The sequence below is a fragment of the Camponotus floridanus genome, unplaced genomic scaffold (genome assembly GCF_003227725.1).
Source record: "Camponotus floridanus strain SB8 unplaced genomic scaffold, Cflo_v7.5 scaffold12, whole genome shotgun sequence".
NCBI lineage: Eukaryota > Metazoa > Arthropoda > Insecta > Hymenoptera > Formicidae > Camponotus > Camponotus floridanus.
The window spans coordinates 44,028-58,505 of NW_020229237.1; the positions used below are offsets into that span (position 1 = coordinate 44,028).

Sequence of the window (14,478 nt, forward strand, 5' to 3'; positions counted from 1 at the left end):
TATGATGATTCGCATACTTTAATATTATAGGAGTCATTAGTTTATCAAAAATTTAATAATGATGGATAGGATTAACAGGAATTAATGAATAGTCTGCTAGATATATCAATTATTATATGATATTTTCTCTGTGATAACCTGTAACTCATATAGGTTTCTAATTTTATTTTTAAAATCTACTAATTCTAAATTCTAAATAGATTTTTATTTGTCGTAACTTACAAAATTATTTGTAAACATTCCTTGCAGACAAAAGAATTGTTAAGTAAAATATAACTATGCACGTAATATGATAGAACACATAATACAATGTTATTAATATTTTAAATCCTATAAAAAGTATTCTTTACGAATGTGTTTTATTAATGTAACTATTAATATTTTTAATTTAATAATAAATGATATGGCATAATTCTTGAACACGCATCTCATAACATTTTTATTCCACATTATAAGAAAACTTTAATTTTAATTTAAAAATCTGTTTTGTTATGAGAAAAACACGATTATTGATTTGATCGATTTGAGAGATTTCCTGTCGTTTTATTCATTAATTACACGTAATTCATATCATTATCAACACGATTAATGATTTGATCGATTTGAGAGATTTCCCGTTGTTTTATTCATATATCTACCATATAAATTTGAAAAGAGTGAAACAAAAAACCTAAAAAATAATAGTTATTCATTATATTCTCTTATATACGATACTGTAATATTATACTCTAATGTTAATAAGTTACGTTTTTTCATTAACTTGCTTAAGACAATTTACTGATATAAACTCGTATAATATAGTTAATAATATTTTATTTGAATGTATTTTATAAATTATAAAAATTCTTAAATTTTTGGTAAAGGAATATATTACTTTTAAACAGTATAAAAATTCAAATAATATATTTACAGATAATTTTGCATTCTACGTAACGGCCTCTTTGCTTTAGACCAACGCGAATAGACGATTTTGCCATCTCACGGCGCTCGATCGCTAGCACAAATTTGGAGTGGGAAGAACGGCACCGTACTTTGTTATTACATACCATTTCTCGATCGAAAAGTCTGTTAACGAGCCTCAGAAGTTGTGTGTTTACATATGGCATACACATTTATTGTAATATCGCCAAGTGTTATTAGTTTTAGAAGTTTCTCGAAATAACAAGAAAATCACAAGTGCGCATATATATTTTTCATGTTTCAATAATAGTGGATAAAACATTAATTTATTGCAGCTAATTTTGTAACAAACATACAGTTGCTTAAATTTGTAAGTATACCTCATTATACAGAGTAAGTATTCAAAATTAAGTTTATTTTTATATATTTGTCTTTAATTCCATCTTTTCCATTAATATCATGGTAGAGACAGTGCTGTGTTTATTTGTCCGTTTGTACTTTCTAACAAAAAATATATTTTTAGATATCTAAGATAAAAGTAATATCATGTTTCTTAAACTATTGTTAAGTAGCAGTTTAACAATCATCGTCGCTGCGGCTTTTTTAACCGACGATCAGATAATTAAAATATCTCAAGAAAGAGAAACAGGCAATCGAATTATATATTACGGCAACATTATATATCGTTTACACATATCGAAAAAATATTCTTGTCAGCAACTGCAGTATACATACAGAAGATTATACATCCAACATCAAATATTATTATATTTACACGTAAAAAATATTAGTCTAACTGTGGTTTATTATCCAAATTATTATTCTAATGATACTGAAGAAAATGATACTGAAGAAAAGATCATTTATGCATCGATAAAATCTATGTATGATGTTGAGAAAAACATTGTCAAATATATATTTGCTAATGATCTATTGCCAGGATATTACATCATAAAATTAGTTTATAATATAACTGAAGATATGGGCCTAAAAACTTTTATAAAAAGAGATAAGCGACAATGGTAAAGTAACTGTTAAAATGTTAAATATATAGTAATTTCACGATGTTTATGATCAAGCCCTGGTAAATCATTTTTCTATTTAAAAAGTATTTTCTAAGAAAAACACATTTGTACATAGACACGTACGTATTGAAATGTTCATTCTTAATTACATGTTTCTTAAATCATTATTGGTAAAAAATTTTGCAATTTTAATATTATCATTATTATTAAACTGAATGTAAATAAGAATTAATTTAATTAAAGTAGTCAGCAATAACACATTATCCAGCATTTTATTGTCAACACTCGAACAAAATTTAATATTCTGATAGAGTTTTGAATTGCTTCCAAAATATAAGTATAATTTTGAAGGATTTATATTTTTATAAAAAACTTGCTTATATGAACAACACGATACACAAGAAAGATCAATTAAGAGCCACCGTGGATGGTAGTACGTAAATTTTTTTTAAAAAATTAATTATTCGCGAAAATTTAAACGTGCACAATTGCATATGCATATATTTTACTTAGTGCAGTCTAGTTTAAAATTCGCATTGACAAAAATCTGCGTATTTTGCTACTAAAAGCTCGAGAATTTGAAACTAACGGGCATCGAAAAACTTCTGAAAATCTCTATTTCGAGAAAAACTCAATCGTCCGCATTGTCTCTCGTTTTTCATCGCTTAAGAAACGCGTGTCATCAACGTTGACAATATTAATTTCTCTATTTAATTGTGTGGTGCCGTAAAAATAAAACTGAGTAAAAACCAAAAAAATTACGTGTCGTGGCTCGTCTTTATTCTCAATTGTGTGGTGTCCTTTTATCAAACTCTTTCGCGCGCCTCCCGCACCGACGTTTTCATTCGTGAACATTTTCTAGTTGCTTATATGAAATTTGAAATTTTGAACAAATACTTAAATTTACACTGTTTATTTTGACAATACAAACTTTAGGAAATTCATTTCTAATTTAAAAAAGTCTATAGTTTAGAAAGGAAACATTTCCAGATACATGTTTATATGAATTCTTTTTATCCTTATAGTCCATAAAAATCATTATCAAAATTTGATTATATCATGGACACATACAACTTTCATAAACACTCTGCATATAATACATACAATTAAATATATAAGCAATACTTATGCTGTTTCATGTATTTAAACATGTATTTACACACACCCATATTATTTAAAAATAATACTATTTTTGTTAATAACTAAGACATATATACATATGTGTTTCATTTAATAAACTATCACTAAAATAGGCAGTATTTTTCACTTGTAAAATTATGTACAAAATCGGTGATAATATATCAATTAAAAAAAGTTATAATCAATTTAAAAAAGTTATAATCAATTTAAAAAAATTATCTTAATACCGTTTTATATTGAAATTTATTTTAATTTTATTAAACGCATTAAAATTTTGATACTAAAATATTAATTATTAAATATTTATTTTGTACCTGTATATACTAAAAATAGACATTTTACGAAATCCTGCATAATTAAAATATATGCAACTTTTATACAATTTCATTGAAACCACTTTTGCATCAGGTTTTGCGGTGTCTTTATTATTGTTAATTCATATTTCTAAATGTGATAGGTTGGCAATGTATGTTGATCGTATTGGAATCCAACACATGATTCCGTCTTTGCCCGTCTTTGAAACTTTAAGAGTCTCCTTTCAGAAGTTCACAAGTATAAAATTATTGTCGAAGATTATGAAAACTATACAGTTCAAATGAACCGATACAAAAAATAGAAAGGAATGATAAAAACATGACACTTATTCATGCGCTTGTAAAACCTATTTATCTACTATTTCTGACTAACCGAAATAATTTATCTCGTATGCCTGGTACAAATAAAAGTGTCAGAGTTAATATGTAGTGTAGAATGCATTGCGAATTTGCACACCAATTTGCTGAACATATAACATCGTACTTGTTCGATAAATGGAAACGTTTGAATAAAACTTGGGAAATAAATCATATTGCACTTCCGGATTTTCAAAACGAAAGCATCATAAATCTGGGCCTTATTCTTTACAGGTAATTATATAATTAGAAAATATTAATATATTTTAAAGATGAAAAAGAGAATAACAATTCTTGATAACTAAAATTATTTACATATCTTTTCTCTATTTTTAAAATATTATTTGAATATATTTTAAAAAATAAGTAAAATTGTATGAAGCAATGAGAGGAGCAATATATCTAATTGTTTATTATTAGTCCAATTTATTATTGTCCAAAAAGTTATTGGGATTTTTAAGCTATAAAATTAAGAATAAAAAAGTAGCAAATTTTAGCGATTTTTTATATGAATTCAAAATGAGGCGTAAAGCAGCTGAAGACATTCAATATTAACGATGCATTTGGTTCAGGAACCGCTAATGAACGTACAATGCAATGATAGTTTCCGTAAATTTCAGTGGACATGAGAGCCTTGAAGTTGAAAAGTTCTAGACGACTGCGATTATTGACGACGACCACTTGAATGTGTTACTTGAAATAGAGTCAGGCACATCGATTTGAGATTCGAGAACTAGCGGAAAAACTTGGCGTAAGCAAGTCAGCTGTTTTTGATTATCTAAAACTAATTGGAAAAACAAAAAAGCTCGACAAATGGATGCCGCATCAATTGAGCGAAAATCAAAAGAATCGTCACTTTGAGGTGTGTTCTGCATTGATTTTGCGCAAACAAAATAATCCGTTTCTCGATCGCATTGTAACGTGCGATGAAAAATGGATCTTGTACGATAATAGTCGACGTTTTGCACAATGGTTGGACCATGAATGATGAAGCGCCAAAACACTCTCCGAAACCAAAATTGTATTAAAGAAGATTATACTGACTATTTGGTAGTCGTCAGTCGATATAATTCACTACAACTTTTTAAATTCGGAGTTATTACGGCAGAGAGGTACTGTCAAGAAATCCATCAGGAACTGACACGTTCGGTGTTGGTCAACAGAAAAGTTCCAATTGTTCTACACGATAATGATCGACTATACGCCGACGCTACATTAATCAATTGAGCTATAAAACTCCATGAAACTCTGTCTCACCCATCTTATTCGCCGGTCTTCTCCAATTGACTATCACTTCTTTAAACATTTCGACAATTTCTTGCAGGGGAAAACCTTTAACAATAAAGCTACTGTCAGAAACGCCTTTCAAGAATTTGTCGTTTCTCGAAATCTAAATTTTATGCTACAAGAATAAATAAATATTGTTTCTCGTTGGCAAAAATATTTAAATTTCAATGGTTCTCTTTTCATTTGCTAAAGTTCACTTGCTAAAATGTACGTATTTAAACTTAGAGGTTAAAAATCACAATAACTTTCTGGACAATCTATCTTCAATGTACATCAACTTATAGAATAATATTAGAATGAAGAATAATATTAAAATATATATATTTTATAATCTTAAAATTACAAATTAAAATATAAAATTGCAAATTAATTAATTATATTAAGGTATAAGAATAGGTAAAAGTATTATATTAAGGTTTTCACTTTTATCGATCAAAATTTTTTGAAAAGTTATATATATATATATATATATATATATAATATATATATAGTGCGATACTCGCTTCCAATATATTTCATTACTTCGTAATGAGCATTAGAAATAAAGGATTAATACTAAATAATTAATATGTTAATTTTATAGAATCATTTAATTATAAATTTGGAAATAATCATTATATAAAACATTTTTTGTAATTTTCAGAGAAGCAGATATTATCTACAATGACAATGTAGATTCTGTTGCGACTAAAATCAAAGTTGCCCGTTTCATAGCCCATAAAATAATACAGGAATGTTTTTATTATGAAAATCCACTTTGGCCGTTATCGTCTTCGTTAAATGAGGCTATTGTCGCATTTTTTGGATTATATGTCATCAATCAGGTTATTTTAAGCATTCTTTAGCGCAAACTTTATTCACTAGCAAACAATATTATATATATATATATATATATATATATATATATATATATATATACATAGATATGTATATACATATAGATATATACATAACAATATGATATCTTGTCCGCAGATAAAAAAATACGTGTCTAGTATTTTGCATAGTTTTACAAGTGTACAAAATTTCATTAGAATCCGTGAGTGATAATTGGGTACCTTTCCTTGTCAGTGCAGTGATTTTGACAATATATGTCAAGGTCAAGCTATTTGGGGCTGTGTAAAGTTAAATGTTTACCATTATAGCGAGCAATTTTTTTTTATAAATCACAATATTAGACAAAGATTCCATATTTACAAAGAAAAATGAGTTTTTTAAAAATGCTAATTTTCAAGTAAATGCAACATACATAGATAATTTAAAATATTTTTACATTTTTATGTTTCTTTTATTTTGTGTATGTGTATCAAAGTCACTATATTACATTTGTCCGACTTTAAAATATTGTATATAAAAAAAGAAAAATTATCATTCAGATTCCACATAATGTATACATGTAGAAATTGTGTAATAAGATAATTTTGCTATATAATATAGTATATTTTAATAATTCTAAATATATTAATTTTAAAGTTATATGTTGAGTAATTACTTTTGTTATTAAATTAATACTTTATGTTTTTAAATTATTTATTCTATATTTTAAGAGTATAAGAGTATAAGAGTATAAGAGATATTTTTACATACACGTAGAAAGTAACAGTTCTAATGCATATTGCTATTGTGTGTTAAATCTAATATTAATTATAATAAGTAAATACATTTAAACTATTTTTATAGGCTCTCCCAAGTACCCGGATGATGGACTTGTTTGTGGTACAAATTCAACAAGAATCCCTTCATTTCGATACTGAATATAATACATCACTTTATAATACATCATTCAACATTTCTTTTGAACATTACAGTTACATTAAAGGTATGATAATATAAATAAAAATTGATTATGAGTAAATTTTTGAAAATAAATGCTTATAAAACAAGTAGAATAATTGATAAAAATTATAATTTTATATACATGGTGTCAGAAAAAGCAGTGATTGGGGGGGAAGAGCTTTCGCCGCGCGTCTGCACTCCCCTCTCCAATCATTGTTTCGCCGCGCACCGCTATTATGTTACAGTGAAACCGCCTCCACCGCCAAGCACTTCTAGTCATGCGCATTGGCCGATCTTCTTTAATTTTTAGTTAATTATTGCGAATATCGCAAAATAGTATAGTATCTTCCTTCTTAATTTGAGCCAATTTATTTTCACACTTCTGCAGAAATGTTTCTGACACCCTGTATAATCTCTTCATTATATACATGCACACTTATATACATACATAATAAAGCTGTAATATATAAAATTATATATAAAATATATTATGTATACAAGATGTTTCTTTTTAAATGATACAGTCGATTATCTCGCGAACTAATGATTATACTGAAAAATTTTTCGCACGAAAGTTGCGTAGCTTGAAGGGGTACACATGATGAAAATATAGACTTTACCTTGTTAAAGTCAGGTCAAGATCATTAATACTTTTTTACATGAAAATCTCTATTTTTTTATTACTTATTCTTATAGATTACTTCGAGAGCTTTTCAAAACGCTATAATAAAGTATTTTTTCATTGAGTACTTTTCAAGTTATATCTTAATTTTACATAAACTATAAAATATCTAATAAAATATTTATTTTTTGATTGTCTTATCTTAATACTTGCAAATTAATGTGTTTTAATATCAGTTTGCTTAAGAAAAGTATTAAAATTGTCAACTTTAACTTTAACTTATATCTTTTAAACCAATGTCGCCTCTCGTTTACTCTTTTGCGCGGAATTACTCAGGAAATCTTCCTCTATGACATATTCAAATAATGTTAAAATCGGTGATGTGTAACGTTTTATGCACTTTTATTATAATTATTAATTATTATTTACTATAACTTTATCATATTCTTATTCATATTCTGATGTAAATTATAGTTTACAGTGTATTGCGTATATTACAAGAAATGATTACTGAAGAGATATTTTGGCAGAGTATCCGTATATATGTAAAGGACAAGTAAGTAATACACCATACTACTATAATTACTATTTTTATTTAAATTAAATTTATTTATTTTATTTTATTTAAACTTACATTATTTCTTTCATACTTTATTATCTTTATTATTACCATTTACAATTCTTTTTACCTTCAATGTTATTAAATATTCAAGATATATTTTCAACTTACATATACACTTATTTTTTAAAAGTAATCAAGTTTGGCCATTCGTTTTAAATTATAATTTAAACTGTAGCATCAAATTCATATAAAAACTGTAATATTTGCTTATAATACCTTTCGTTAACACATCAATAAATTTTGAATAAATTTTATAACTTTAGCAATTCAACTTTTAACTATTTTGGTGAAATTATGAAGAACCTTTCGTACATTCAAATATCTACAGTCGATTTATATATTATAAGGCAGCTAATTAACTCTACAATACAACAAAATTATTATTCTGTAGTGAACGTAGTACGAGATTATAATTATCCTATAAAAATGATAAATATAAATTTAAATGAGATGATGATGAGGGATGATTACACATCGTATGATACGGAATTGGGTGACTTTATAGTATTTAATCTAAATCAAACTGGTAAGTTTGCAATAAATTTATTACATTTTATAGTGTTTATCATACGTACACATTGAAGAGAAAGATTTACATTACTAAAAATATTATTCATTATATTATGTATTATATATACACTACATTTATTATACATTATATATACATACATACGTACAATTATTAGAAATATTCAATTTTCATGCAAAATGATTCTATATCTAATATAATATACAAATTGCATTTCCATTTATGCTCACTTTATGATACATTTTTGATTTCTATTAATATACAAAAGTATAAGTACAAAAGTATAAACAGATACTTGTACTGATAAACCCTTTGAAAGAATTATATATATATATGTATATAATTTATTTATTTTACAGCATATTATCGAGTCAATTACGATATCGAAAACTGGAGGAGAATTGCAAGTTATCTAAATTCTACAAATTATAAGAAAATACATGTTTTGAATCGTGCCCAAATTATCGACGACGCTTTCCACTTAATGATAACAAACCAACTTAATTCCACTGTATTCTGGAATATTACAAAATATCTATCACAAGAAACAGACTACGTGGCATGATATCCTATGTTCAAAGCTTTAGAATATCTGTCCAATATCTTTCTATTTCATGAAAAAATATATTTTGATATCAAGGTAATAACACATATTATAAACAATGTCAATAGTGATGTCTTTAATATACTAAAAACATATTGCACATATTAATATTGTGTGTATTTATAACAATAATTATTAAGTGTTTTCCAAAAAGATACATATAATAAAATATATGTAGCTAGAAAAAATTTGATTAGATATTTTAAATATACATATTTTGGATGAAAGATAAGTATATTTGTAAATTAACATTTGAATAGTGTATGTACTAATAATATAAGAAGTTGGAGAGGAAAAAGGAGAAAAATTTGAAAATTGTTATCATTTTTAATCACAGCATAATATTTATAATGACGATTAAAATATCATTAATTTTAAGATAAAAAATTAGTAGGAAACATATATATTAATTGTCTGTGTGTTTAATACACAATAGAGTTAATAAATTATTAAATTATATTATACAATAGATATAATGTCTACATTTATGTCTACATGTCTACAATATATGCATGCATGCACTTCTGTATGTTTATATTATATGAACATGTGTTAAGCATGTGTAAATATGCACGCAAGAAAAATTCAAATTTGTGTATAAATACATATACAGGGTGTCCCATTTTAATGCCCCACCCCAAATAACTTTCTTATTTTTAATTTTAGAAAAAGATGTTTCAGACAAAAGTTGTATGGTTTCGAGGGGGACATAAGATGGTACCATTAATTTGATCTTGAAGAGTCACATGAAGGTTACGTGAAGATCATTTTCAATTTCTTAAATGGAACACCCTATATATTTTTGCATATTCTTGTAGCTTATCTCGAGAGCTTTCCAAAACACTATAAATAAACATTTTTTCATCAAGTACGTTTCGAGTAATGAGGCTTGAAATCATTTCTTAATTTTACATAAACCATAAAATATCTTGTAAAATATTCATTTTTTGATTATCTTACCTTAATACTTTTATGTACAAAATAATGAGAGAAATCAATTGGTGTAAAGAAAACATACAGTTGTTTTTAAGAAAAAATATGGAATTGTTAATTGCAAATTACATATTTTTTTCTTAAAAACAACTGTATGTTTTCTTTGCACCAATGGATTTCTCTCATTATTTTGTACATAAAAGTATTAAGGTAAGATAATCAAAAAATGAATATTTTACAAGATATTTTATGGTTTATGTAAAATTAAGAAATGATTTCAAGCCTCATTACTCGAAACGTACTTGATGAAAAAATGTTTATTTATAGTGTTTTGGAAAGCTCTCGAGATAAGCTACAAGAATATGCAAAAATATATAGGGTGTTCCATTTAAGAAATTGAAAATGATCTTCACGTAACCTTCATGTGACTCTTCAAGATCAAATTAATGGTACCATCTTATGTCCCCCTCGAAACCATACAACTTTTGTCTGAAACATCTTTTTCTAAAATTAAAAATAAGAAAGTTATTTGAGGTGGGGCATTAAAATGGGACACCCTGTATATAAGTATAGCTATATAAGATAGATATCTTTATAAAAAGACTTCAGAACTGTTTACAAAGACAGAATGTTCTGAATATATAAACCTTCTTAATATGTAAAATACAATTGCGCAAGATATCTTTCTATATAGCAAAATATAATGCAAGAATCGAAAAATATAAAATTTATATCAAATAACAATATAAAGACATATAAATACATTTATATATATATAATAATAATAATTGCGTTTATTAACATTTGAGTTATATACATTTTATATACACTTGTTCCATAAGTATTTGTGTTGGTGCGTGCGCCACATAAGGTTCCTTGTACAACATTTGTTTCCCCATTCAGCCTCTCCTCATCCTCTCTCCCACCTGATATGTAAATTCTTCCTCCTCTCTGTTCCTCCTCCTTGCTATACTCAACATTCTTGTCAAAGCTCGTGCCCCATTTATCTGTTGCCTCCAACTTTCATGTTTTTCTCCAGTCATATCGCATGTTTCGAAAACATGTTGAAGCGTCTCTTCTTCTTTTCCGCATAGTCTGCACCTTCTATTCTCCTCCGCTTCCCAATACTTGTTTGCCCTCGTTTCAGTGCCTAATCTAAATCTTGCTTCCATTTCCAAAGCTCCTTTCCGTTTATTTTCTTTACTTAGATATTCTGGTTTTTCCATGGCTTCTGGTACTAAGTTTTTATATTCCTTCGCAAATTTTGATCTTTCTAGCTTCTCACTCCATATCTGTCTTTCCATACATTCACTAATGTCTTTCAACCTAATCCAAATTCCACTTCCATTTTTCATTTCAAGATCATAATAATCTATCGACCATCCTTTTTCTTCAAGGTATTTTTTCCTTGCGGTTTTCCATCTTTCACATGTTTCTCTTTTCCTGTTTATTCTCATTTCTGTGCTAAATTTATTCTTTACTCTAATGCACTCTTTAATCAGTTCATTTCCTTCGCTTTTCATTATTTTTTCCTCGTATTTTACCGCTCTTATTCCTGATTTGGTTGCAATTTTATTTCTTTTTGTTTCCAAGTGAAGCATGTGGCTAGGTGTCGTTCTGTCCAGTTTTAGTGTCCATTTTATATATTTATCTTGTAAATCTTCAATTTCCTTATACTCTTTCCAGCCCCATATCTCCACGCCATACATCATAATACTCTCCACCAAGACTTCAAACAAGTACATTCTTTTTTTCCAGTTGTCCTTGAAGTTTCTTTCTCCTATACTCCATACTTTTCCTAGAACGGCCATTGCTTTCTTCCTTATATTCTTTATATGTGCTTCATTTCCGTTGTTTCTTTGTAAAGTGTATCCTAGATAGTTGAATTCCTTCACCTCCTCGATATCTTTTCCTTCCCATGTGAATGTTATGTTTCTCTTCCTTCCTCCTGCTTTTCTTCCTCTCATGATTTTAGATTTATCTATGTTCAGTTCCAATCCTCTGTCCTGTATGTATTTCCTGAATTTTTTAATCATTTCTTTTATTCCTCCTTCGTTGTTTGCTAGCAACACCACGTCATCCGCATACGAGACTGTCCAAACCTTCTTCCTTCCTATCACTATTCCTCCTAACTGTACACTTCTCATAGTGCTTTCCAAATCTGCAAAAGCTAAGTTAAACAGTGCTGTACTGAGCGGACATCCCTGCCTCACTCCTTTTTCCGTGTTTATTTCTTCTGATAATTTTTCATCTATCCTTATTTTAAAAGCCGTTCCGTTATATATCTCCTTTATTCTATCTCTCAATTTACTACTGATTTCATTTTTCTCCATTAGTTCCCATAATTTTTCTCTTCTTATTTTATCAAAAGCTCCTTTCATATCTGCGAAGAATAGGTAGATTTCTCCCTTTTCTTTCTTCGTTTCCTCTTCCATGGCCGTCTTCACAATATATATAGCTTCTAAAGTTCCTTTTCCTATTCTATATCCAGTTTGTGTCTCTTCCATTATTTCCCTTTCTTCCATTTCCTTCTCCAACCTCTTCCTGATTATTTCTGCATAGATTTTATATCCTGTGTCCATTAGCGTTATTCCTCTATAGTTCTTTACGTCATGTATGTCTCCTTTTTTATGTATGGGTGTTACTATGCCTATTTTCCATTCTTCTGGTAGTTTCTGCTCTCCGTTCCAAATCTTGTTTATTATCTTGTGAAATTCTTCTACTATCTCCTCCTCCCTATATAGCCATGCTTCATTTGGTATTTTGTCCTCTCCTGCTGCTTTCTTTTTCTTCAACCTTTTGATCACATCCCTCACTTCCTTTAAACTTATTTCATTTTCTTGATTTGCTATCCTGTCTATTTCTACAACTTCTTTTTCTACCGTTCCCTCCATTTGGACTTGAAAGTGCTCTTTCCATTCGTTTATTTTGATCTTGTCACTCATCTTCGTTCTTCTTTTCCTTTGTCTGTTTATTATCTCCCAGAATTTCTTTCCTGACTTATCATTCTTCGCTTCAATCCATTCTCTCTCTTTATAATTTGTTTTCTTCTTTTCCAATAAGTTTCTATACTTTTTCCTGTAGACCAAGTACTGATCTTTTTTGGTCTCATCTTCTCTGTATCCTCTCTTAGCATCCTTCAGTTCCTTCTTGGCAAAGTGGCATTCCTCGTCCCACCATCTTTTTTCATCTGGTCTCTCTTTAACCTTTATTTTTTTTATTGGAATTGAGTTTCTTATTTTTCTTCTTAAGTCCTTCCATTCGAATACGCTTCCTATTTTTTTAAGTCTTTCCATATATTCTTCTATCTCATTGTCTGACCATTTGATTATCTCTTTCTCTTTTTCCATTTCTTCTTCTCTTTCCATTCCAATTCTTAAGCTTACTTTGATCATTAGATGGTCTGACGCTACTCCTTCTACCACTTCCATTTCTTCTATCCTTTCCTCTCCTTTTCGATTTGTAATCACGTAATCAATTACCGATCTTCCTACCGCTCCGATATAAGTCATACTGCCTTTTTCCTCTCCTTGGACATTCCCATTTATTATGTACAAGCCGTTTTCTTCTAACCATTTTATAAGTACTCTGCCCTCCTCATTTATTACTTTGTCCTCTGATGTTCTACTTTCTTCGGCAGTGTCGTCTTCAATTCTTCCTCCTTTTTCTGCTGTGCTCGCATTGAAGTCTCCTCCTATTATAATATATCTGTCTTTGTTTTCTTCTATAATCTCAGATATTTTCTCGTAATTTTCCTTCCTGTTTTCTCTCATATAAGTACTTATTACTATTATGACTTCATTTCCTGTATCGATTTCCATTTTCATTACTTCGTCTGTCACTTTCTCCATTTTTAACTTTTTTGCTATTAAATTTTTCCTGTGCGCCATCGCCAAGCCTCCTTTTGGTCTTCCTCTCTTTTTTTCTCTTCTTGCCTTTATTTGTATATATTCGTAGTTTTTCATCTTGTAATCCATTATTTTGTCCTCTTTTTCGATCCATGTTTCTGAAATGTTTATTAGATCAGATTTTCTCAGTTGTTCCCAATCGTCCTCTTCTAGACTTGTAAGACCTGCAACGTTCCAGAAAATTATTTCTATGTTTTTCTTTTCCTCCTCTCTTATTTTCTTTTTGTTAGGTCTTGATGTTCTTTCTCTTTTTCTATTGAGTTCTTTGTATGTTTGCTTCTCTCTTTCCTTTCCGAAACCACTTTTCTACTTTCTCGTTCCAGTAGAAAACCTCTTTATCCGTGATAATCTTATTGTGTCCTATGTCACACTTCGTGCCATTCAGCTCCAGTTCTCTTCTCTTTTTGATCACCTCTCTTTTGCTTTGTCTCTCCTTCCATGTAGCGTCATCATTTATATAG

General features: G+C 28.4%; 1 protein-coding gene across 1 annotated transcript; it reads left to right on the top strand.

Annotated features, from left to right (window-relative positions):
- Nucleotides 1-3,654: 3,654 nt before the first annotated feature.
- On the top strand, nucleotides 3,655-7,981 carry LOC112639938 (aminopeptidase N-like). Its single transcript, XM_025415411.1, has 4 exons — nucleotides 3,655-3,970; nucleotides 5,667-5,847; nucleotides 6,704-6,842; nucleotides 7,896-7,981. Exons 1-4 carry the CDS (start codon nucleotides 3,816-3,818, stop codon nucleotides 7,979-7,981), a joined length of 561 nt encoding a protein of 186 aa, XP_025271196.1. The 5' UTR covers nucleotides 3,655-3,815.
- Nucleotides 7,982-14,478: the final 6,497 nt, after the last annotated feature.